Genomic DNA, 27,229 nt, shown 5'->3' on the forward strand with positions numbered 1-27,229 from the left:
GCTTTGTGCACACAGCAGCATGGAGCTTATCATGGCAACCAGAGCTTCAATAGCGTCCTGGCTGCCATGGTAACTGATCGGAGCCCCAGGACACTGCTGGAGCTCCGATCGGAGGAGCAGGGGAGAGATGATCCTGTGGCCACTGCCACCAATGATTAATACTGGGGGGCTTGGGTGGGGGGGCGCACTGCGCCACCAATGAAGAGAAATCTCTCATTCATTCATATACAGGAGGTGGGAGCTGGCTGCAGAATCACATAGCCGGCTCCCGACCTCTATGAGGGGTTAACTACCGCAGATCGCAGCTATTGCTCATAGAGGTCGGGAGCCGGCTATGTGATTCTGCAGCCAGCTCCCGCCTCCTGTATATGAATGAGAGATTTCTCTTCATTGGTGGCGCAGTGGCCATAACCCCTCCCCTTCTCTTGTCCTCCTTCCTCTCATTGGCGGCAGCGACAGCACAGGGGGAGGGAGACACTGCTTCCTTCTCCCCTGTGCTGCTGAGGGAACACGGAGAGCGCTGTCAGCAGCGCGATCTGTGTTCCCAATAAGTTATCGGAATATCGGCAAAATAGATGCCAATACCGATAACTGTCAAAATCCTGAATATCGGCCGATAATATCGGTAAAAACGATAATCGGTCAATCCCTAATATAGAGCAACCAAAAATCATATGTACCCTAAACTAGTACGAACAATACTGCCACCCTATCCCGTAGTTTCTAAAATGGGGTCACTTTTTTGGAGTTTCTACTCTAGGGGTGCATCAGGGGGGCTTCAAATGGGACATGGTGTAAAAAAAAACAGTCCAGCAAAATCTGCCTTCCAAAAACCGTATGGCATTCCTTTCCTTCTGCGCCCTGCCCTGTGCCTGTACAGTAGTTTACGACCACATATGGGGTGTTTCTGTAAACTAAAGAATCAGGGCCATAAATATTGAGTTTGGTTTGGCTGTTAATCCTTGCTTTGTAACTGGAAAAAAATAATAAAAATGGAAAATCTGCCAAAAAAGGGAAATTTTGAAATTGTATCTCTATTTTCCATTACTTCTTGTGGAACACCTAAAGGGTTAACAAAGTTTGTAAAATCAGTTTTGAATACCTTGAGGGGTGTAGTTTATAGAATGGGGTCATTTTTGGGTGGTTTCTATTATGTAAGCCTCGCAAAGTGACTTCAGACCTGAACTGGTCCCTAAAATTATTATTTTTTTTTAATTTCTGAAAAATTTCAAGATTTGCTTCTAAACTTCTAAGCCTTGTAACATCCCCAAAAAATAAAATATCATTCCCAAAATGATCCAAACATGAAGTAGACATACGGGGAATGTAAAGTAATAACTATTTTTGGAGGTATTATTATGTATTTTAGAAGTAAAGAAATTGAAACTTGGAAATTTGCTATTTTTTTAAATTATTTGGCAAATTTGCTATTTTTTAATAAATAAAAATGACGTTTTTTTACTTTATTTTACCAGTGTCATGAAGGACAATATGTGACGAAAAAATAATCTCAGAATGGCCTGGATAAGTCAAAGCGTTTTAAAGTTATCAGCACTTAAAGTGACACTGGTCAGATTTGCAAAAAATGGCCAAGTCCAGAAGGTGAAATAGGGCCGAGTCCTTAAGGGGTTAAAGAAAGAAAATGTGTGAGTTCTTTGATGTTTAGAAAGATGTGATTTGTGGGTAAACATTTCCCACATTCGGGACATAAAAATGGCTTTTCCCTTGTGTACATTCTCTTGGTCTAACAAAATTTGATTTCCAGCTAAAACATTTCCTGCATTAAGAACATGAATATGGCTTCTCCCCTGTGTGACTCCTCTGATGTTTAAGAAAATCTGATTTCCAAGTAAAACATTTCCCACATTCTAAACATGAAAATGGTTTCACCCCTGTGTGAATTCTCTGATGAATGAGAAGAGCCGATTTAGAACTATAATTTTTCCCACATTCTGAACATGAAAACAGCTTGACCCCCGTGTGACGTCTTTCATGTTGAAGAAGATTTGATTTCAACGTAAAACATTTCCCACATTCTGAACATGAAAATGGCTTCTGCCCTGTGTGGATTCTCTGATGAATTAGAAAAGCTGATTTAGAACTATAATTTTTCCCACATTCTAAACATGAAAATGGCTTCTCCCCTGTGTGAGTTCTTTGATGCGAAACAAGCGCTGACTTCTGGGTAAAACATTTCCCACATTCAGAACATGAATATGGCTTTTCTCCTGTATGAATTTTCTGATGTGTAACGAGATGTAATTTCTTGTTAAAACATTTCCCACATTCTAAACATGAAAATGGCTTCTCTCCTGTGTGAGTTCTTTGATGTGAAACAAGCGCTGACTTCTGGGTAAAACATTTTCTACATTCTGAACATGAGAATGGCCTCTCCCCTGTGTGAGTTCTCTTATGTGTAACAAGAAGTGATTTCTTGTTAAAACATTTCCCACATTCTAAACATGAAAATGGTTTCACCCCTGTGTGAATTCTCTGATGAATTTGAAGAGCTGATTTAGAACTATAATTTTTCCCACATTCTGAACATGAAAACAGCTTGACCCCCGTGTGACTTCTTTCATGTTTAAGAAGATTTGATTTCAACGTAAAACATTTCCCACATTCTGAACATGAAAATGGCTTCTCTCCTGTGTGGGTTCTCTGATGGAAATCAAGACTAGATTTTTGAGTAAAACATTTTGCACATTCTGGGCATGAAAATGGCTTCACCCCTGTGTGAATTCTCAGATGTCTAACAAGATTAGATTTTTGGTTGAAACATTTATTACATTCTGTACATGTAAATAGCATTGACCCAGTGTGGCATCTCTGATGTATAACAAGATCCTCCGCGTGTTTCATAGCATTAAATGATGGATTTTTGCTGTGAATGTCAGAGGGTACATCTGTGATAATAGCATGTTTTTCATAGGTATCTTGTGTGACAACATGATCATCTGCTTTAAAATGTGAAGACACCAGATGTTCTTCTGAGTTCCTGTTACAGTCATCTGTCAAAAAGAAAACATACTTTACAATTTTGAATAATATAACCTTAGAATGATATTGTTATTATATTTTATATTTTTGTAGGAAATGTCCTTCGAATTTGCAAAGCATGGAGCAAAATGTAATTGTCAACTGAGATATTAATGGCAAAACAAATCATTAGCTATCAGTAGACCTCAGAGCAAGGACCAGTAGATCATGACGTTAGCATCAGGCTGTTCTCTTGTAGTTTCCCCACTTTTGGGTTGAAGCCAGCATCTTCATAGGTTTCAATATGTCTACCACCACTCTTTTCTAGTGAAAGGCTCAATGGAGAATAAAATAGGGACCTGTGAGTCAGTGCTATTAGGTGGTGTCTGTGTCACACACATCTTGATGGCTGCATGCACTTTGCCATAAAACAGGGCAGATAGGAGAAGCAGTATTGTCTCAAAGAAGCCATGGCTTTAGAGCAAGTGTAAGGCTGGTATCTCATTTTAAAAAAAATGTCTTTATATAAAAAAGTCCTTCATAATCTATTCCTAGTATTGGCTAAACCATCTACACCAAGAACTGCTTATACTAATAGCCTAGCATATACACTGGCCTTATGAATAATAATTGTGGCTGCCATCACTACTATGGGGGCACTAGGATATCTGGAAAGGGGGCATACAAAAGAATGCGCAATAGTATAATTCGCAAAACATATTCGCCATCCTCAGCTCCATGGTAGATCACCTAGATAGAGCTACAGAAAAAGGATATTCTATACAAAAAATATTTGGCTATTAGGCAAACCGCCCATTGATTTAGTCAAACCAGGAATGGAGCCTACACAGAGATAAGGTATAATGGAAAGATTTTCACCACTTCTGTGTTGTTGACCTGCATGGGGTTTTGGCTGACAGTCACTGCAGATCACCAAACACTGACATGTAAACTAGGCTTATTTTGAAGGAATTAATGGTTCCTTAGTTGACAAATTGGCAAATAATTCTGAAGTACTTATAGCAGAGGATAATGGAACAGGCCTTGTTCACATAGGTATATTTTATATCCATATTCATGTCCATAATATAAATGATCAGCAAGTTTTATCATCTAAAATGCCAAAAAATTGAGCTTAAGAAAATGAGCAGAGTCTGAATGAGTAGAGTCTTCTCTGTTTTATTTAGTGGTTACTACTAGTGATGAGCGGCAGGGGTCATATTCGAATTCATGATATTTCACGAATATTTTGTAGAATATTAGCAAATTCGAATATTTACCGAATATTTCGAAGAATATTTGTCGAATATTCGCGAATTCTAATATTCGTTAGGAGTAGTGTTGATTGCGAATTTTCGCAATGAGAATCAATGAGATCGTGAAAACTCAGATCCGATGGTATAGTCTAACCCCCAGGCATTCCCATGGTGACCGGGACGCTTGTCGGGGAGGAGTATGCCAGTGGAACTGTACAGATAAAAAAAAAAAAAAAAAAAAAAAGACGAATATTCTAGAAAATGAATATATTCGATATAGTGCTATATATTAGTTTTTTCGAATATTCGGAATATTCTAAAACAAGTACTGTATAGCAATATAGCGAATGTTCGAAAAAAAATAATGTAGAACAATTTAGCTAATATAGTGCTATAAATTTATTTTTTTATAGTTGGTTTTTTTCCAATCTGAACTTCAGATGAGAAAAAAATTACATCTATTACACAAAGAAGATTATAGCACTATATTAGCTAAATTCCTCTATATTAGATTTTTTTCGAATATTCGCTATATTGCTATATATTCTTGTTTTTGAATATTATGAATATTCTAAAAAACAAATATATTAGTTTTTTAGAATATTCTTTTTTTTAAAATCTGTACAGTTGTTCCACTTTGGCATACTCCTCCCCGACAAGAGTCCCCGTCACCATGGGAATGCCTGGGGGTTAGAATTTACCATCGGATCTGAGTTTTCACGATCTCATTGATTCCCATTACGAAAATTCACATTACAAAAATTCTCATTATGAAAATTTGCAATTAACACTACTCCTAAAGTCAAAGATATTGCAGCCTTCTCATTGGCCCACTAGCTAGAAGCAGGGAGGGATCAGGTGTACTGATAAAAAAAAAACTTAAATATTCAAAATTCCGAATATATACCACTATAACCTAAATATGCGCGAATTCTCGAAGTGCCGATATTCGCGATAAAAATTTGTAACTCGAATATTAGTGATCAACACTAGTTACTACTCACCTAGGCGGATATCTGTAGGAATATCCTCTCTAATATGCTCACCACCCCTCACATATGTCTCTGTAACATATATAATGTTCAGAACTTCACCCGGATTCACAAGCTGTGAAAGAAATATGGTAAAAGTCATCAGACGGTAGAAGTCATGTTGATGGTTATATATGACCAGAACACATCAGCAGTTAGAATGACGACCAAAACGGACATGACAGCAGGAGTTATCTGAAACCAAATATCTGCAGGTCTCCTGTACAACTCCAACCTGTTTGTTCCAAACAGCAGTATCCATAATCAGTAAATTGTGAGACGATCCAGACAACATGTAATGTCTATGGTCAGCACTAATCCTGCAATCTCCACCTTTCTCATTATACAAGGATAAAATTGTTACAGACAGTGGACATAGATCAATCATGCCAACCAACTGGTTTGACTTTGGGCTTGTCCTGAGGGACTTATCCTGGCAGTCCCCTGCTTTTTATCCTTTATTCCCCATACAGGGATCTAGCATTTGCTGCAGGAGAGCCACCAAGCTGATACCTCTTGGAATAATCTCGTTGTGGTTGGGTGCTGACCCAAGGGGGTTAGAGACACAAGTGCAAAGCACAGAGAGATCAGGAAAAGCTCATGGTCAATGGCAGGCGGAGGTCAAGGCAGGCAAAGTTCATGCTAATCTGATAATCAGTCAGGGTCAGAATGGTAAACAGGCACGAGTCAGGTCAGGTGGCGGAGATTCAGAATCCAGGAATCAGGCAGATGTCAGTACACAGACAGACAAACAGATTATAGCACCTTTGCAGGATCTACCAAGCTAGAGAAGCCTTGGGAAAGGTGCCTTAAAGGGCTTCTGTCACTCCACTAAACTAATTTTATTTTTTTGTCTCCTTAAAATCCTTATTCTGCGATTTCTCAATATATAGGGCTATTACTCAGTTTGGTTCAGTAGTTATATAAAAAAAACTGACTTTTATAATATGCAAATTACCTCTCTAGCAGCAGGTAGGGCGGCTACCTGCTGCTAGCAGCCGCATCCTCCATTCATAATAACGCCCCCTCCTCATGTTGATTGACAGGACCAGCCAATGCGCTCGTCCTCTGACTGGCCCTATCTGCGTTTTAAATCTCGCGCCGTCTTCAGTTGGCGCAGGCGCACTGAGTGGAGGACGCTCGCTCGGCCGCTCCATTCTCAGTGCACCTGCGCCGGGTGTACATGTGACATCATCGGCGCAAGCGCACTGAGGATGGAGCGGCCGAGTGAGCGTCCTCCACTCAGTGCGCCTGCGCCTTATTGGTCAGGCAAGGAGGCCTGGCATCCAGATGTTGGCTGCAGCCTCCAATGAGGGACACAAAACGTCAACGGACAGCCCTGTTACTGGGAAGCAGGAAAGGATCATCGCGGCTTGGCCACCAGACAGTGGTACGGTGAGTGATGCAGTGTCTGTGTCCACCCCAGATGGCGCGATGGCAGTGGACATGGAGAGCGACCATAACAAAATCATGTTACATAAAACAAGACTGAACATAAGATCTTCACAGCCTTTCTACAGATCATAGAGAACATTTCATGAGACATTATCTCCATCTACCTGATCATCATCCCGTGGGATATTGTGATGTTCTTCTGAACCATCCTGTGGAAGAAGAGGAGTGGGACATATCTCCGGTGTTGTCATCTTACTGGATCTAACTGTAGGAAACACATTCAGTGACTGAGTTAATCCCTACATACAGAAAATGAGAGGATGTGTATTTAGTCAGGTCTATTACCTGGTGATGTGAGAGGCCAGTGATCCTCCATCATGACATCCTTGTACAGATCTTGGTGTCCTTCTAAATACTCCCACTCCTCCATGGAGAAATAGATAGTGACATCCTGACACCTTATAGGAACCTGACAACACAATGATACCATCATCACCCAGATCCCTTCATAGCGTTCCTGTATAATGTCCCAGCATTCCCAGCAGTGTCACCTCTCCAGTCAGCAGCTCAATCATCTTGTTGGTGAGTTCTAGGATCTTCTCTCTATTGATTTCCTCATGTATCTGGGGGTGAGGTGGAGGCCCTGTGATTGGGCTCAGGGTTCTTCCCCATCCTTCTGAGACAGGGACCTGACAGCGCTCACTAGAGGTCTTCTTCACTACTGTGTAGTCCTGGTTATGGAGAGACACAGTAATAAATATCACTCCATACATTTCCAGAGTCCCTCACATCTCCAGAGATGTCCATCTGTTAGTAACATACATAAGATGATGTAATGTGACATCAGAATCTCTCACCTCTCCAGTAAGCTGGAAGAGGATCTCTAGGGTGAGATTTATTATACTCTCTGCCATCTTGTCTCTGTCCCTCTCCATCCTTGATGGGTAAATCAGGAGAAGGATTTTATATAGAAGATATCCACTGAGCAGATCCTATATTGTAGAAACCTGAATGGAGAGAAGATGAGATGATGTCAAATCCTACAAAATCCCATGTAAAATACAATTACTGGAAATAATAAGAGGACACATCAGCAGTGATTATACCCTGATAGTGGTCAATGTGTCTACATCTCAGGACTCCACAATAATGAGGTGTTCATACATACTGACATTATCTATGCAACCAATGTCGTCACTGCAGCGATGTGAAGAAACTGACGGGATCCATGGAATCATCAGCACAGGAATGGGGAGGGATTTAAAGGGGTTCTCCAGTTCTTTTTAACCGATGATTTATCCTCTGGATAGATCATCAGTTTCTGATCAGTGGGGGTCCGAAACCCGGGTCCCCCGCCTATCATCTGTTTGAGAAGGCAGCAGCGCTCCAGGAGTTTTCTGTTTTCCTTAGGCCCAGTGACGTCATGACAAGCATCACTGGCTTGGGTGGGGCTAAACCCCATTCAAGTGAACAGAGCCGAGCACCGCCCAGGCCACTGATACTAGTTGTGACATCACTGGGTCTAAAGGGAAACAGAGAGAAGGAGCGCCGCTGGCTTCTCAAACAGATGATCTGGGGTAGTCCCGGGTGTCGGACCTCGCCTATCAGATGCTGATGATCTATCCAGAGGATAGATCATCAGTTGAAAAGAACTGCAGAACCTCTTTAACACACATTCAGCTGACACTTTTTGACTGCTGGGCAATCTAATCACATAAACCACTGCACACATTTCCTATGTTGGGTGTGAATTCTGGCGTAATTGGCACCAAAATCTGCTGCATTTAGGACACATTTTGGCAGATCTCAACATATTTACGAAAAATGGCATTGCGGAAAATGGGTGTGACCTCATGGTGAAGGTTTAAGAGGAGCAATAAAATTTTGCCACTAAATTTTGTTACAAAGTAAAACCAAGGGACAGGTGGTGTAAGGTTAGACAGAACAGTCAGCCAGGGCCACAGTGATCAGTCTGGCAGATCTTTTTTAGTAGTAAATCCGCCCCATTAAGTTTCTTCTGTGTAAATCTCTTAGGCCCCTTTCGGACGAGCGTGTCCTGGGCGGAAATCATGCTCCGTGTGTGAGCGCGATTCCTCGTTCTGGACACTGGTCTTTTCGTAGAAGCGCATGTCACAGCAATATAAATCAGTATAATTCAGTAGATACAGGTCAGGCAGAGACACACAGCATTATAAATCAGAATAATTCAGTAGATTTGCAAAAGTGGATGGGCACTCTGATAGATGGAATCACATATAGGTTGAATTTGTCAATGGAATTTTAATATAGACAATAACACACTAATATATATATATATATATATATATATATATATATACACACACACTGAATGGAAGGAACTCTATCAGAGCATGGTACATCCTATATGAAATGCATAAAAATATAAAATGAATAAAATTGGAAAATTACTTCCTCCTATCTGGAATAAAAATGCAGGATGAAATCCACTTAAGCTAACACGTATATCAAGCAATAATCTGAGAGTGGGGTAAGTCCAAATGATTGCGGTATTCACACAGCCTAATGGGTTTTAAAAGCCCCTTGGTGCAGTATCGCATATAATTGGCAGAAGGCCTAGGAATCTTCCTGTATACCGTGCACTATAGTTCATATGTCTCCAGACATGCGTCGGTCTCAATCTTGGGATTAGAGGTCACAAGGTATCAGTCTTTTTATTCATATGGATAGTGACGGTGAAAAAAGTCTTATATGAGATGTCACTTTAATCATAATAACATGTTGTTTTGTAGGTTAGATATTTTACAATGAATAATCACTACTCAAGCAGTTTAGTCAGCCTTCAGTATAGATAGATGGTACTCACGATTCAGCTTTCATTCGTGGCGTCCCACGTGGTATGGCTGGAAGGTAAGCTTACCTACGGCTTTATGCAGTATAGGAATCCTTCGCTGCAATCATGTAGCGGGTCTATATTCTTCTGCTGCTTTGTAGCGAGATGTTGCTATATCGTGTTATTAGATATTCGCGGTCCCAGTACCTCAGCTTGTTACACTGTAGATAATATTTCTTGGGCGTCCCACGTGTCTCAGGATAGCTGGAGCCCCAGTGTTAGGAATGAGTCGGCTGCGTGCCTGTTCCTATAGCAATGTCGGTTCCAGGTTGCCGCTATGAGGTACCTTTAGTGAAGTGCTTCACTTATTAATAACTCAGTCAATATGTACGAGCATATGTCCGGCTATTCAATACAATGACCGAGTATGTCTTCCACGCCAGAAGCGTTTCGGGGACCTTGCTGTCTCCTTCCTCAGTGGCTATGCTCGGTCTGGATAGGTAGCCGGATTTTATATGTGTGCTCTCCAGAATACCTGGAAAACATGGGCTGGATCCGGTAATTACTTGTCATTGCGGTTCTCTTGCGGTAGGAGTGCGTTTTTTCTTGGACTCATGCGTTTTTTGGTCTATGGTATCTTCATTGATCATAGTAAAATTCCTATGTTTTAGTTTTCACTACATAGATTGCATTAATGAAAAATAGCTGCATATTAAAAACTTTCTCATAGAGACAGTTGTAAAGTCAGTATAGAAAATAATAGTAAATAATAATAGCAGCATAACCGCTATTGGGACACTCCGAGGTTTGATACAATGTTTCAACACCAAGAGTCACCACCGACACACACATACAATCTGAGGAACAGATTCAATCCTCAATCATACAATCACGAAGCACAACAGAGGAATTGGTATCTACAGACTCACATACATCATCCCACCCCCAATCACCAGAGAGAAGAAACTCAAAGACAGCAACGCAACGAACACAACAGAGGTCCAAAAGAAAGACATGAAGAAGTCAAGGAAAAAGAGGGACACACAAAAATCACAGATAGACAAGGTAGAACAAGGAACCATAGTGAATCTTAGCACAGTGGTTCTGACTGATGCACAAACTAAGTTAGAAACATAGAATGTGTCGGCAGATAAGAACCATTTGGCCCATCTAGTCTGCCCAATATACTGAATACTATGGATAGCCCCTGGCCCTATCTTATATGAAGGATGGCCTTATGCCTATCCCATGCATACTTAAACTCCTCCACTGTATTTGCAGCTACCACTTCTGCAGGAAGGCTATTCCATGCATCCACTACTCTCTCAGTAAAGTAATACTTCCTTATATTACTTTTAAACCTTTGCCCCTCTAATTTAAATCTATGTCCTCTTGTAGCAGTTTTTCTTCCTTTAAATATTCTCTCCTCTTTTACCTTGTTGATTCCCTTTATGTATTTAGCCGTTTCTCTCATATCCCCTCTGTCTCGTCTTTCTTCCAAGCTATACATGTTAAGGTCCTTTAATCTTTCCTGGTAAGTTTTATCCTGCAATCCATGTACTAGTTTAGTAGCTCTTCTCTGAACTCTCTCCAAAGTATCAATATCCTTCTGGAGATATGGTCTCCAGTACTGAGCACAATACTCCAAATGAGGTCTCACTAGTGCTCTGTAGAGCGGCATGAGCGCCTCCCTCTTTCTACTGGTAATTCCTCTCCCTATACACCCAAGCATTCTGCTAGCATGTCCTGCTGCTCTATGACATTGTCTGCCTACCTTTAAGTCTTCTGAAATAATGACCCCTAAATCCCTTTCCTCAGATACTGAGGTTAGGACTGTATCACTGATTTTATATTCTGCTCTTGGGTTTTTCACGTCCCAGGTGCATTATCTTGCACTTATCAACATTAAATTTTAGTTGCCAGATTTTTGGCCATTCCTCTAGTTTTCCTAAGTCCTTTTCCATTTGGTGAATTCCTCCAGGAACATCAACCCTGTTACAAATCTTTGTGTCATCAGCAAAAAGACAAACCTTACCATTGAGGCCTTCTGCAATTTCGCTGATAAAGATATTAAACAATATGGGTCCCAGAACAGATCCCTGAGGTACCCCACTGGTAACAAGACCTTGGTCTGAATATACTCCATTGACTACAACCCTCTGTTGCCTGTCCCTCAGCCACTGCCTAATCCATTCAACAATATGGGAGTCCAAGCCCAATGACTGCACTTTATTGATAAGCCTTCTATGTGGGACTTTATAAGTTACTTTATAAAGGATTTAAATTCGCACCAACACTAAAGATGAATAAATTTGACACCGAAGTGGGTATAGTCAAGTTTGTTAGCTATGTTTGAAAAAATATTGTATCAAACACACAAGACCATAAAGATGTAGAATTAAGCACACAGATTTAAAAATGAAATAAAAAAAAAATCACCAGACAAGAGATTAGTGCAGAAATAACCACGTTTCAAAGAAATGTAGAAACAGAATTGAGGAAAATATCAGAGAGACCCATCAGGAATAATAACCTAACAGGACAAGAAGTACGTGCAATCAAGGAGCTACAAACATTAAACATCTTAACGATCCGCCCCGCGGACAAAGGAGGGGCTATTGTCCTTTTAGAGACAGTCAAATACAATGAGGAATGTCTCAAACAATTGAAAGATGATACAACGCACAGAAAACTTAAGAAAGATCCCACAGATGAGTTTACTAAACTATTGGTTATGTATTGCAATAGAGAGGATTAGAACAAGAAATATTAACTAAACAAGAATATGACTATATCTTGGGGACCCAACGGAGGTTGCCAATTTTTTTATTGTTTGCCAAAAATACACAAAAACTTGACAGAACCTCCGGGAAGCCCGATTATATCCGGAATCGGGTCATTAACATCAAACCTCTCGCAATATATTGATCACCTAATTCAGCCAGAAGTAAAAAAGACTCAGTCGTACATAAAAGATACCACACAGATTGTGCAAATTTTAGAAAATCTGAAAGTGCAACCACATTGGATAATTGGGACATTAGACGTACAATCGTTGTATACAATTATCAACCACGAGCAGGGAATAGCAGCCATGAAGACCCAATTAGAACAGATTGGAGATCTGAACCAGAATCAAATTGAATTTCTGGCAGAGTGTGTCAACTTTATATTGACCCACAATTATTTCAATTCATATTGCAATACGTTTATTTATATACCAGAGTTTTTATATGTGTACACCTACTATTATATTTATCTGGCAAAAGGGAGAGCCTGAATTACATGACTTTTTAGAAGATATTAACAAAAATTCATATAATCTTGTCTTCTCCTCTAATGTTAATCAGGAACATATAGAATTCTTAGATCTACTAATTACCAATAGCAAGGATCAGTATGTATGTAACACCTATCATAAGTCAGTTGCAAGAAATAGCTTCATACTCTTCTCCAGTTGCCACTTACCTACGTGGCTGCTTAACATACCCTATGGACAGTTCCTGAGAATTAAAAGGAACTGCACAAATGGAGATAAATTTGAGGAAGAAGCTACCCAAATGAAGGCAGAATTCCAGTCTAAAAAATATCCGGACAAATTGATAGATAATGCACTGAATAAAGTAAGAGAACTAGATAAGAAAAAAAAATTTCTACTAATTCAGTTGGAGAAAAGAAAAAACAGGAGGAAGACATGTTCCGTATAATATTACCTTTCAATGCACAACATAAAACTATAGAGAAAATCCTAAACAAACACTGGCACCATATTCAGAAGGACAGAATAATAGGATCCCTCATACCTACGGCTCCACAGATAGTATACACCAAGGCCCCAAATTTGGGACTTAAAGGGTTTCTGTCACCCCATTAAACCGTTTTTTTTTTTTTCTTTACTAATAATCCCTATAGTGCGATCTCATGATACATAAGCAAATTAATCATTTTGGTTCAGTAGAATTTGCTAAAAATCGATTTTTAAAATATGCTAATTACCTTGCTACCAGCAAGTCGGGCGGCTACTTGCTGGTAGCAGCCGCATCCTCCGATGGTAATGACGCCCCCTCGGCATGCTGATTGACAGGGCCAGGGAAGGGAATCGTTCTCTGCTGGCGCTGTAAGAATTTGAAATCTCGCGCCTGCGCCGTACCTGTCTTCAATCGGCGCAGGCGCACTGAGAGGCGGCCGCTCTGCTCGACCGCTCCATCCTCAATGTGCCTGCGTCGATGTCGTCATCAAGTACACCCGGAAGAGATTTATTATTAATAATCGTTGGTGGTATAGTGTTAATAACTGTCATTTTTATAAAATTATTTATTCCCATTTCGTTGGTGGTTTTTGTGGCAGCATGCTTATTACGTACATACTTACCTGATTCGAGCATCCAGCGACGTCACCAGACTCTCCGCCTCCTTCCAGCGATGCCGGCGTCTTCTCTTCCGGGTGTACTTGATGACGTCATCGACGCAGGCGCATTGAGGATGGAGCGGTCGAGAGAGCGGCCGCCTCTCAGTGCGCCTGCGCCGATTGAAGACAGGTACGGCGCAGGCGCGAGATTTCAAATTCTAACAGCGCCAGCAGAGAAAGATCCCGTCCGCTGGCCCTGTCAATCAGCATGCCGAGGGGGCGTCATTACCATCGGAGGATGCGGCTGCTACCAGCAAGTAGCCGCCCGACTTGCTGGTAGCAAGGTAATTAGCATATTTTAAAAATCGATTTTTAGCAAATTCTACTGAACCAAAATGATTAAATTGCTTATGTATCATGAGATCGCACTATAGGGATTATTAGTAAAGAAAAAAAAAAAAACGGTTTAATGGGGTGACAGAAACCCTTTAAAGTGGCCCCCTCTATTAAATATTCTAAAAAGGACAACCAATCCATCAATAAATGGCTTAATAGGAGTGGCTTTCACAGATGTGGAAGCTGTACCAAGTGCAAGAATACCTCATTCCCTAAGAAAATTATAAAGATAAACTCAACACAAAACTCATTCTCATTTGAAATAAAAAAATTTCCTGACCTGCAATACTTCTAATGTGATCTATTTGATACAATGTACTTGTTCTAAACAATACATTGGCAGAACAAAAAGACCTTTGAAGGTCAGAATAGCCGAACACATAAATAATATTAAAAAAAGGCTATGAGAAACACTCATTATCTAAGCATTTCAAACTAGTGCATAATCAAGATCCCAAAGATTTGATATTTGTAGCAATAGAACAGGTGACACGTCATTGGAGGGGAGGAGACCACGTATCCAGGATGTAGAGAGCGGAATCCAAGAGGATTTTCGACTTTGGCAGCCTTTTACCAGGTGGTATGAATGCCGAATTAGAAATCTTCGGCTTTCTATGAAGGGGTGGGTGCCCCAGTCTGACGTGGGGGGGGGGGGGGGGGGTCGCAGTCAGGCTGTTTCCCAGCACTGGGACCCTCTCTTAGGCTCGGGCCCCCATCCCATTGTCATCATTCCACTCTCATCACACCATCCCCTCCACTATATTTCCAAATCTGAACTCTACAACTTATGGGGCCGTTTCGGATTGCCAAACACAGATAAAATTCTGGGCTGAATATATAGGGAATAATATGCTATTGTGATATTGCACAATAAATATATGTTAATAACAGAGGACATCAATGGCGACATATAGACACTACCTCTGTATTAATGAGCAGGGCTTTTTTTTCTTAGAGAAAAGGTGGTGGAACTCACCCCCCCTCCCCTGGCCACGCCCCTACCCACCCCTAGGACCCAATAGCGGTTATGCTGCTATTATTATTTACTATTATTTTCTATACTGACTTTACAACTGTCTCTATGAGAAAGTTTTTAATATGCAGCTATTTTTCATTAATGCAATCTATGTAGTGAAAACTAAAACATAGGAATTTTACTATGATCAATGAAGATACCATAGACCAAAAAACGCATGAGTCCAAGAAAAAACGCACTCCTACCGCAAGAGAACCGCAATGACAAGTAATTACCGGATCCAGCCCATGTTTTCCAGGTATTCTGGAGAGCACACATATAAAATCCGGCTACCTATCCAGACCGAGCATAGCCACTGAGGAAGGAGACAGCAAGGTCCCCGAAACGCGTCTGGCGTGGACGACATACTCTGTCATTATATTGAATAGCCGGACATATGCTCGTACATATTGACTGAGTTATTAATAAGTGAAGCACTTCACTAAAGGTACCTGATAGCGGCAACCTGGAACCGACATTGCTATAGGAACAGGCACGCAGCCGACTCATTCCTAACACTGTTGCTCCAGCTATCCTGAGACACGTGGGACGCCCAAGAAATATTATCTACAGTGTAACAAGCTGAGGTACTGGGACCGCGAATATCTAATAACACGATATAGCAACATCTCGCTACAAAGCAGCAGAAGAATATAGACCCGCTACATGATTGCAGCGAAGGATTCCTATACTGCATAAAGCCGTAGGTAAGCTTACCTTCCAGCCATACCACGTGGGACGCCACGAATGAAAGCTGAAGCGTGAGTACCATCTATCTATACTGAAGGCTGACTAAACTGCTTGAGTAGCGATTATTCATTGTAAAATATCTAACCTACAAAACAACATGTTGATATTATGATTAAAGTGACATCTCATATAAGACGTTTTTCACCGTCACTATCCATATGAATAAAAAGACTGATACCTTGTGACCACTAATCCCAAGATTGAGACCGACGCATGTCTGGAGACATATGAACTATAGTGCACGGTATACAGGAAGATTCCTAGGCCTTCTGCCGATTATATGCAATACTGCACCAAGGGGCTTTTAAAACCCATTAGGCTGTGTGAATACCGCAATCATTTGGACTTAGCAAACCCCCAGATTATTGCTTGATATACTTGTTAGCTTATGTGGATTTCATCCTGCATTTTTATTCCAGATAGGAGGAAGTAATCTTCCAATTTTATTCATTTTATATTTTTATGTATTTGATATAGGATGTATTTTTGAAGTACCATGCTCTGATAGAGTTCCTTCCATTCAGCATATACACTCGCCTAAAGAATTATTAGGAACACCTGTTCTATTTCTCATTAATGCAATTATCTAGTCAACCAATCACATGGCAGTTGCTTCAATGCATTTAGGGGGGTGCTCCTGGTCAAGACAATCTCCTGAACTCCAAACTGAATGCCAGAATGGGAAAGAAAGGTGATTTAAGCAATTTTGAGCGTGGCATGGTTGTTTGTGAAATACTCAGACCGGCCCGTCTGGCACAATCTGCTCAGTTACTGGGATTTTCACGCACAACCATTTCTAGGGTTTACAAAGAATGGTGTGAAAAGAGAAAAACATCCAGTATGCGGCAGTCCTGTGGGCGAAAATGCCTTGTGGATGCTAGAGGTCAGAGGAGAATGGGCCGACTGATTCAAGCTGATAGAAGAGCAACGTTGACTGAAATAACCACTCGTTACAACCGAGGTATGCAGCAAAGCATTTGTGAAGCCACAACATGCACAACCTTGAGGCGGATGGGCTACAACAGCAGAAGACCCCACCGGGTACCACTCATCTCCACTACAAATAGGAAAAAGAGGCTACAATTTGCACGAGCTCACCAAAATTGGACTGTTGAAGACTGGATAAATGTTGCCTGCTCTGATGAGTCTCAAGACATTCAAATGGTAGAGTCCGAATTTGGCGTAAACAGAATGAGAACATGTATCCATCCTCTGATGGCTACTTCCAGCAGGATAATGCACCATGTCACAAAGCTCGAATCATTTCAAATTGGTTTCTTGAACATGACAATGAGTTCACTGTACTAAAATGGCCCCCACAGTCACCAGATCTCAACCCAATAGAGCATCTTTGGGATGTGGTGGAATGGGAGCTTCGTGCCCTGGATGTGCATCCCTCAAATCTCCATCAACTGCAAGATGCTATCCTATCAATATGGGCCAACATTTCTAAAGAATGCTATCAGCACCTTGTGGAATCAATGCCACGTAGAATTAAGGCAGTTCTGAAGGCAAAAGGGGGTCCAACACCGTATTAGTATGGTGTTCCTAATAATTCTTTAGGTGAGTGTGTATATATATATGTGTGTGTTATTGTCTATATTAAAATTGCATTGACAAATTCAACCTATATGTAATTCCATCTATTTAGTAGGGATTTTATTTCCTACTGCCGGAATGCACGGTGCGTGCGTTCCAAACACCGGAAGTCACAGTAAGCACATCTAATTCTCGCCTGTCACGCGAGACTTCGGCCCTCTTGGATGCCTGCGCCCTAGGATGGAGAAGAGGGATGCCCCGGCCCGCCTGAACACTGCCAGGAAGCGCCGGTCGCACCTCACAGTGTGGCCGGGACTGCAGCCAAGCAGCAGCGCGGAAAAAGAACCAGGACCCCAAAAGCGAGCACCAGACTTTCCCCGGCGGCTCCTAGAGGAGACTTACGCCGGACCAGGTAACCCCTCTCCAGTACAATACAGGGGCCCTGCAGCCTAAAATCCTCTGCTCTCCACGCGACCGTCCTATCCCTAGGACAGGAAACAGGAACTGGTGGTCTTGGGGCCATGCTCCTCCTTAAGAGCTCTCCACGAAAGTTCCTGCTTCCTGTCCTGGATGGAGGCGGTCTCTCAAGGGTGCCGTCATGGGCGTAAGGGAAATACTCTCTTTTTCTTGGTTTCTAATACTGAAAACATTCTATCTTGGGTGGATCTATGTATTTTTTCTTCTTTAATTTCCACGGTATCCCTAACCGCTATTAAAGGGCTTCTGTCACCCCACTTATAATCCCCACACTGCGATTTATGCCTACATAATCAAATTAATCATTTTGGTCCTGTAGATTTTGTTTAAAACATGCTTTTAAAATATGCAAATTACCTTGCTACCAGCAAGTAGAGCGGCTACTTGCTGGTAGCAGCCGCATCCTCCGATCCTAAAGACTCCCCCTCCGCATTGTGATTGACAGGGCCAGCGGACGGGATCTTTCTCTGCTGGCCCTGCCTGTTAGCATTCAAAATCTGGCGCCTGCACCGCGGCCGTACCTGTCTTCAATCGGCGCAGGCGCACTGAGAGGCGGCCGCTCGCTCGCTCAGGCGCATTGAGGATGGAGCGGCCGAGCGAGCGGCCGCCTCTCAGTGCGCCTGCGCCGATTGAAGACAGGTACGGCCGCGGTGCAGGCGCCAGATTTTGAATGCTAACAGGCAGGGCCAGCAGAGAAAGATCCCGTCCGCTGGCCCTGTCAATCACAATGCGGAGGGGGAGTCTTTAGGATCGGAGGATGCGGCTGCTACCAGCAAGTAGCCGCTCTACTTGCTGGTAGCAAGGTAATTTGCATATTTTAAAAGCATGTTTTAAACAAAATCTACAGGACCAAAATGATTAATTTGATTATGTAGGCATAAATCGCAGTGTGGGGATTATAAGTAAGAAAAAAAAAAAAAAAAAAAAGGTTTAGTGGGGTGACAGAAGCCCTCTAATAGATTGTTTATATCGTCGGATGAAAATAAGTAATTTTTGAAAATCGCCATCAGAGTCAGAGTTACTACTACTCTCATCTCTATCCCAAGAAACATTGGAAGAAGAAGATGTAGAGGTTTTTAAGGGCGATTTTTTCCTGAACCCCTGTTTTGATGTTGATGGTATGCTAGCGGCTGCTGAAAAAGCAGACTTTATTTCTTGCTTAATCAGACCCTGCAGTTCCTGTCTTAAAGACAGGACTTCCTCCCTGACAATGTTATCAATGCACTTTTCACAAAGTCTTTTAGCATGATTTTAGGGGAGTTTAACAGAACATACGCGACATCTAAGAACTTTAGATTTTTGCGTTATTTTGGGTTTAACAGAAATGTCCTTGTCACTCTTCCATACAAAAGGAAGAGATGAGAAAGGCCTATTAGCAGCATGTGAAAGCAGCATTCCATACTCACAACCTGGATGTCACTCACTGCAACAGGTTGTTCCATAGCTTCCTCCGGATCCATGTGTGTGGATGGCCGAGGCTGCAGTAATGCTTGCAACTTCTCTGGTCAGAGGGCGACATTCGTCTTGACCAGAGCGCCAGTTTTAAATCCGCATGGCGGGAAGTCTCCCCAGGACCTCCGCCATCATCCAGGCCGGGATCCTCAAGCCACCCCTATTAGGCCCCGAGTGACGTCACCCGCCGTAGCCGAGAATCTCGGGCAGCGGACGGCCTAGAACCCGGAAGTGCTCCCTTGAGTGACCGGGTGCCGCAGCCTGCCACTACGCGCTGTCGTGCGCGAGTTTTAACAAACAAAAAAACGCGGCAGGCACTCCACAGAACGGACTTACGTGCCCAAGGTAAGCCCGTAGCCGGCGCAATGCACCCGCCATCATGCGCATAGCTCCCGATCGGAGCGCAGAGATAAAACTCCTATCCTCCGCCTGGCAGGGACAGGAAGACACTAAAGATGAGTGAAGAGGCGGGCCCTTTTGTACCTTCCTGTCCCTGCCTGGCTGGAGGAGGAGGATAATCTCCAAGTAAGGTGCCGTCATGGAGGGGAGAGATTTTTCTAATGCACTCGGTGACAACTCGTGCATACGGACAAACTGAGCATCAATCAGGTTCACCCCGGCCCCGCTGTCGATAAACACCTCAATCCCCACAGTTTTTGACCCTAGCGCCACCTCAGCAGCCAGGAGAAATCGGGTACTACCAGTAAAAGACAAATGCACATTTTCTGACTCTCCTCTCACCCCTCCAAGTGTCAGATGGGAATTAAATGTCTTTTTTTTTCTTTTTGACGTTGAACGCTCGGACATACTCTGAAAAAATGTCCCTTTTGTCCACAAAAACCCCCCCCCCAAAAAAAAACACTCCCTTCCTATTACCAGTACGCTTAATAGCAGATCCAGGGGTAGCTCCCCCCAATTCCATGGGTTCGCCCACAGACATAAACCCAGGAGTATCTTTACCCGAAGTGTCAGAGGAAGACGATACGTTATGTGATAGTATGTACTGGGAGTGGTGCGCTAGATCTCTCTCTCAGGCATCTATCAATGTGTATAGCCAGAAACATAGCGGCTTACAGAGACTCAGGATTCTCAGGAAAGGCCAAAGAGTCCTTCAGCCTCTCTGATAATCCCTGTCAAAACTGACTACAGAGAGACGGATCGTTCCACTCAGTATCCGTAGCCCACCTCCTAAACTCAGCAGAATGCTCTCCCTGACGAAAGCCACATAGCTTGGTCTCGGCCAGGGAGGTCCGATCCGGGTCATCATAGATGAGACCCAGAGCTTTGTAAAAATTGATCCACCGACTGGAGAGACTGCGATCCAGTTGGCAGAGAAAAAGCCCATGACTGAGTGTCTCTTTTAAGCAATGAAATAACCACACCAACTCTGTGAATCTCATCCCCAGATGAGTGTAGACGTAGCCTAAAATACAATATGTACGCCTCCCTAAACAAAATGCAATTATCACTTCCCACAGAGAATCTGTCCGGGAGGGCAATATTAGGCTCAAGACAGGCCTGGTAACCACCACTAGGACCATCAGCCTGTGGTCTCTGGATCTGTGAGACGGTTGTGCAGAGGTCAGCTACCTCCAAAGACAGCCCCTGCAGCTGTTCGGCCAGTGCAGCGATAGGATCCATGGCTGTACTGAAACAAGCAAAAAATGACGGTTTTGGCGGTTTACAATGTCACATTCTGGTGTGGGAGGGAAACACCATACCGAACATAGAAGGGAAAGGGGTGAGGGAACAAGGCCTGGAAACTATGAAAGGAGATGGACACCTCCTAGGAAACCCTAATGAAAGTCCTGACTAACTACCAGTATGAACAGACCCCAGAGGTAGGTGCGTTCATACACAGGAATACCTAAAGTCCTAACTAACTAGGGCTGCAGTAAACGATTATATTAGTAATCGAGTATTCTATCGATTATTTTTTACGATTAATCGAGTAACCTAATAAGAAAAAAATAAGACTGTTTTCCTTTATAAAAACTCAGACCCCCTGCCATTAGTCCCCAACACCCTTTGTTCCCCACTGTGCGATCAGCCCAAGTGCATCAGTTCCCCCCAGTGCCATCAGCTCCACTATCCCCCAGTGCCATCAGCTCTCCCCACCCCAGTGCCATCAGCTCTCCCCACCCCAGTGCCATCAGCTCTGCCCCATTAGCTCTGCCCCCCATTGTGCCATCAGCTCTGCCCCCATTGTGCCATCAGCTCTGCTGCCATGCTCCTCCTGACACTCGGATTGCACAGCGTCACTGGTTTCTATGACGCTGTGCACTCCCGGCGCCTGGCCTTAGTCGCGCCCCCACCCCCTCGGTTTCACCAACTTACCTTTCCAGCAGGGGCGCTACCGACACTCCATCGTTCTGCGCTGCTCTGCTCCTGACGTCACACAGTGCGTCAGGTCACGACGTGCGTACGTCAGGAGGTCAGAGAAGCACGGGACCATGGACGTACTGTGGAGTGTCCGGAGGCCGCCTGCTGGAAAGGTGAGTATTCCAAGCGCCGTGGGAGACCACGGAGCGGGAGTAATAGCAAGCGTTTCACTCCCGCTCCGTGGTCACACGACACAAACGAATCTTCGATGCAAAAAAATTGCATCGAGGATTTTTTTGTGTCAAATTACTCGATTTAATCGAGTAATCGTTTCAGCCCTATAACTCACCCTATAGGACCCTGGTACTAATGTCAGGACTGAGACAACATGTTCCTCCAAAAGGAAGGACAAACAGGAGTCTCCCTCAGGCCTTAATACAAATGACAGGGAAATGGAACTCACAGAACTAAAACAAAATACAAAGAGGGAAAGGAAAGACTTAACTTCAAAGGAGCAATGGAAGCACCAGAAACTCTGCCGAGATCCATACAACAGCTATCCACAACTGAAACTAAAGCTATAAACCTCACAGCATAGTAGGAGAAGCAACTCTAAATAAGGATGGTTAAATGACCACATTAGCAACATCTGAAGCAAGTGGTGTGGCCATTACCAGAAACAACACAGACGCCTATTGATCCACAAGGAAACCTGTCAGATCAAACCACGTGTTGCCAGTCTCACTGATCTCCTATCACCTGTCGAAGGAACATCCGTGACAATACCAGTCAAGCAGAGACACACAGCATTATAAATCAGTATAATTCAGTAGATACGGGTCAGGCAGAAACACACAGCATTATAAATCAGTATAATTCAGTAGATACGGGTCAGGCAGAGACACACAGCATTATAAATCAGTATAATTCAGTAGATACAGGTCAGGCAGAGACACACAGCATTATAAATCAGTATAATTCAGTAGATACGGGTCAGGCAGAGACACACAGCATTATAAATCAGTATAATTAAGTAGATACAGGTCGGGCAGAGACACACAGCATTATAAATCAGTATAATGCTGTCTTCTTCTGGGAAACGAGCAGTGTCCAGAATGGGAAATCACCCTGACAAATGGAGTGTGATTTCTGCAGAGGACACGCTCGTCTCTGAAAGGGGCCCTAGCTCACTGGTTCTCAGCCCGGTACATCTGGAGGAAACCGACTGCTGCACTGAGAATGGACAGGACTGGAGTTTGGTGATCTCCATAAATGTCAGACAGACAACAGCAGAAGCCGAGGCTGGTGGAAAGACGGGGAAATCAGGGGAAAGTGTCTCATTAATGATCATTTTGGAGTTGACTGTCCTAGTCCCATGTCACCCTCCAAACTGCTCTTTATTCCCCCATCCTACAAGTCTGCACCTTCACCTGGCGCCATCTTGTCTCCTGTATAACAGACCAGAGGTTCCAGTATGGCTTCTGTACATCCGGCATCTTCCTGTCTCCTAATAACCCCTATTCTGAGTCCGGCAGCCTCGTCCCGGTCACTAGAAGCCGACTGTGCGGCTCCTTATACAAGCCTTCTACCCAATCACTGAGAGCCGGAACCCTGAATGCTACACCGGGGAGCCCGTACATTCTAGAGCCCCCCCAGCCCCCACTAACTGTAGGACCTGGTGGGGATTCAGCCTGCAGCGGCTTCTGTCCAGCCCAATCCCAGCACTGACACTGGGAATAAAGGCAATCGCTGCCCGTCCCATTATAGTCACTGGGCTCCGGCAGAATGTTCCTCTAGTGGGAAACTAACAGAAGAGAAGTCACCGACCAAACACTGACTGTGTGAACGAGGCCTAATCCTGACAGACAGGAGGAAAGTGCACATACCTCCACTGGAGACCAGAGACTGGTGGGCTAAAGGACCTTTTATGATGTCATGACCATGTGTGGGAGGAGTCAGGCTCCAGTGTGTGCTGCTGGAGGAGGCAAAGGACCTGTGATGATGTCATGACCATGTGATCATGTATGGGAGGAGTCAGGCTCCAAGCTTTGCAGCCGGAGGTAGAGGACCTGTGGTGAAATCATGACCATGTGACCGTGTGTGGGAGGAGTCAGTCTCCAAGCTGTGCTGCTGGAGGAGGTAAAGGACCTGTGGTGATGTCTGACCATGTGACCGTGTGTGGGAGGAGTCAGTCTCCAAGCTGTGCTGCTGGAGGAGGGAAAGGACCTTTCATGATGTCATGGCCATGTGACCATGTGTGGGAGGAGTCAGGCTACAGTGTGTGCTGCTGGAGGAGGCAAAGGATCTGTGATTATGTCATGGCCATGTGACCATGTGTGGGAGGAGTTAGGGATCACATGACCAGTTTACTCAGGAGCCTGCTGTGCTCTGTAGAGATGGGAAGTTTGAATCTTTTTCATGAATCGGATCTTCGGTTCACTTGCTGAGTCGGCTCTCAGGTGAACCGAAGGTCAGGAGGGACTCGCTCCTGGCAAACACAGCTCTGCTGCAGTGAATGCAGTGGAGAAGACTGATGTAATTACACTGTATAGTTATTGCAGGGATTTAGATAATTGTTTAAGAGTTTATTAGTTAAAAGAATCCTATCACCGAGTCCCTGCCAGGCTTCCTACTCTGCTACATTGCTGCAAGCGCCCTATACACACACAGCTCTGCTACATGCAATACTATACCACCCCATAGCACCCTATACACACAGCTCTGCTACATGCAATACTATACCCCCCTATACACACACAGCTCTGCTACATGCAATACTATACAACCACCCCCCACCCACGGACTTGTCAGGAGACAGGGAGCCGCAGAGCAGGAAGTCTGGCAGGGACTCGGTGACTCACGGTTCTTTTAACTCAAAGAATCAAATGAGTCTCTGATTCTTTTAACTAATAAACTCACACGCGACTCCCCCTGTGCTGTGAGTCAGTGCTGGACTGCTGGTTGCCTCTGATTGGTTGGAGGGAGGGGCGGGGCCAGCTTCCACTGTCGGCTCCTATTACACTGCCTGCTGCCGCCTCTATGCTAATCTGACTGAGCCGTTTCACTCGGATCGGCTCAGTCAGAGGAACCGACTCTTCCGGTTCAGTGAACTGAATCCATTCAAAAGAACGATTCGTTCATGATCCGGACATCACTACTAGAGATGGGAAGTTCGGATCTTTCACATGAATCGGTTCATTTGAATCAGTTCATTCAAATGAACCGAATCATGAATCAAATCTTCGGTTCATTCGCTGAGCTGACAAGAAGCAAGTGAACCGAAGCTTAGGTTGCGCAATGCGCATGCGCGGATGCTTCCTTTCACTTGCTGACTCGCTGAGTCGGCTCTTGGTCTGAGTCAGGAAGTTTATTCTTTAAAACCCTGTGTGTAATTATCTACCCCACTGTAGGGAAAAAACAAGCATCCAGGGGGGGTGAATTTAACACTGGGGTAAATAATATAATTAAAATGGAGGGTTAAATGTGCAAATGTATTTAAAGAAAAATACATCTCTCTCAATAGTTCTATAGCTACTGAATGAGACAGAAGAAGGGATGCCTTTAACATATATATCTCCTTGAGAAGCCAATTTGACCCTAAAGGGTTAATTCAACCTGTAATGTAAACTGTGTCCTGTCACTTCTCTTATCTCTCTGCTCTGCTATCAGTGAACCTTTCCGGGATATATTGTCTCACATGCGGGTGTCAGGGAGCCGCTATCTAATAGCGGGAGACTCCCTGAACCTCCGGGAGACTTGAGATCCCTGTACTAGAAGGTGCAGAGTTCTGGGAGTCTTGCACTGCAGCCCATACAGTCTAGGCCGCTTCAGAGCTGAAATGCCGAGAACAGACCTCCAGACTGTGGACATGAAGAAAGAGGTCAGAGACCACTAATTGTCTCTAGATTGACACGTGCTCTGGGTTGAGCAGTATTAAAATTTAACATTTATTATGTACCCATAAAATAATTAGAACTCACACTTTAAAATTATCAGTGGTGCCTGTCTTATTGCACTCTTCTGTAGTATAATTATACTGATAGGCCACTAGGGGGCACTATAGCTCTTTTCTCCGGTGATATCTGTGATCTGATTTTTCTGGTAGCCACAGTTATTTATATTGCGCACTGTTAGTTCCACAGTGCGCTCCTTTAACTAAGAGCGTCCTCCCTGGGCACTAAGTACTAACATCCATATCATACACATTGGCTCGACATGGCACTTCACTGGCTAAAATCACATGTACAACACTCTGCCCCCCGACATGTTTCGCCAAGCTCCCTTGGCGTCTTCAGGGGAATGGGCACAGATATCACCGGAGAAAAGAACTATAGTGCCCCCTAGTGGCCTATCAGTATAATTATACTACAGAAGAGTGCAATAAGACAGGCACCACTGATAATTTTAAAGTGTGAGTTCTAATTATTTTATGGGTACATAATAAATGTTAAATTTTAATACTGCTCAACCCAGAGCACGTGTCAATCTAGAGACAATTAGTGGTCTCTGACCAATTGAAAAATATAGCTTTTGAGTCTCAACACGTGCGAGCGGGTCCAATGTAATTGTAGCATGAAGAAAGAGGGACACATCGCAGCAATTTGTATCTGCAGTAGGCCACGCCTCTAACTCCGCCCAAAACAAAACTATACACCTAACCCCACCCAGTCCTCTTAACCACCTCAGCCCCCAGTGCTTAAACACCCTGAAAGACCAGGCCACTTTTTACACTTCTGACCTACACTACTTTCACCGTTTATTGCTCGGTCATGCAACTTACCACCCAAATGAATTTTACCTCCTTTTCTTCTCACTAATAGAGCTTTCATTTGGTGGTATTTCATTGCTGCTGACATTTTTACTTTTTTTGTTATTAATCGAAACTTAACGATTTTTTTGCAAAAAAATGACATTTTTCACTTTCAGTTGTAAAATTTTGCAAAAAAAAAGACATCCATATAGAAATTTTGCTCTAAATTTATAGTTCTACATGTCTTTGATAAAAAAAAAATGTTTGGGTAAAAAAAAAATGGTTTGGGTAAAAGTTATAGCGTTTACAAACTATGGTACAAAAATGTGAATTTCCGCTTTTTGAAGCAGCTCTGACTTTCTGAGCACCTGTCATGTTTCCTGAGGTTCTACAATGCCCAGACAGTACAAACACCCCACAAATGACCCCATTTCGGAAAGTACACACCCTAAGGTATTCGCAGATGGGCATAGTGAGTTCATAGAACTTTTTATTTTTTGTCACAAGTTAGCGGAAAATGATGATTTTTTTCTTTTTTTTTTTTCTTACAAAGTCTCATATTCCACTAACTTGTGACAAAAAATAAAAACTTCTATGAACTCACTATGCCCATCAGCGAATACCTTGGGGTCTCTTCTTTCCAAAATGGGGTCACTTGTGGGGTAGTTATACTGCCCTGGCATTCTAGGGGCCCAAATGTGTGGTAAG

At 43.3% G+C, this 27,229-nt stretch overlaps 1 protein-coding gene and 1 long non-coding RNA gene across 6 annotated transcripts in view; both read right to left on the reverse strand.

Moving 5' to 3' along the window:
- The window catches only part of LOC121004481 (gastrula zinc finger protein XlCGF57.1-like), a 263,952-nt gene that overhangs the window by 76,686 nt on the left and 160,037 nt on the right, over positions 1–27,229 (reverse strand). For 2 of the 5 annotated variants that reach the window (XM_040436727.1, XM_040436723.1), the window contains exon 3: positions 6,826–6,926. In XM_040436727.1, the coding sequence (XP_040292661.1) occupies positions 6,826–6,926 (101 nt within the window). Of the gene's footprint in view, positions 1–1,504; positions 3,012–5,239; positions 5,343–6,825; positions 6,927–7,006; positions 7,059–27,229 lie in introns of those variants that run through there. The other 3 variants (XM_040436726.1, XM_040436722.1, XM_040436725.1) reach the window with 3 other exon arrangements.
- Positions 7,336–23,690, reverse strand: LOC121004568. Its single transcript, XR_005779765.1, has 3 exons — positions 23,658–23,690; positions 7,519–7,668; positions 7,336–7,392 (listed from the first exon to the last, which is right to left on the reverse strand). It is a non-coding gene; the product is annotated as an uncharacterized LOC121004568 (long non-coding RNA).

Source organism: Bufo bufo, chromosome 6 (assembly GCF_905171765.1).
Source record: "Bufo bufo chromosome 6, aBufBuf1.1, whole genome shotgun sequence".
In the NCBI taxonomy this organism is placed as follows: Eukaryota; Metazoa; Chordata; class Amphibia; order Anura; family Bufonidae; genus Bufo; species Bufo bufo.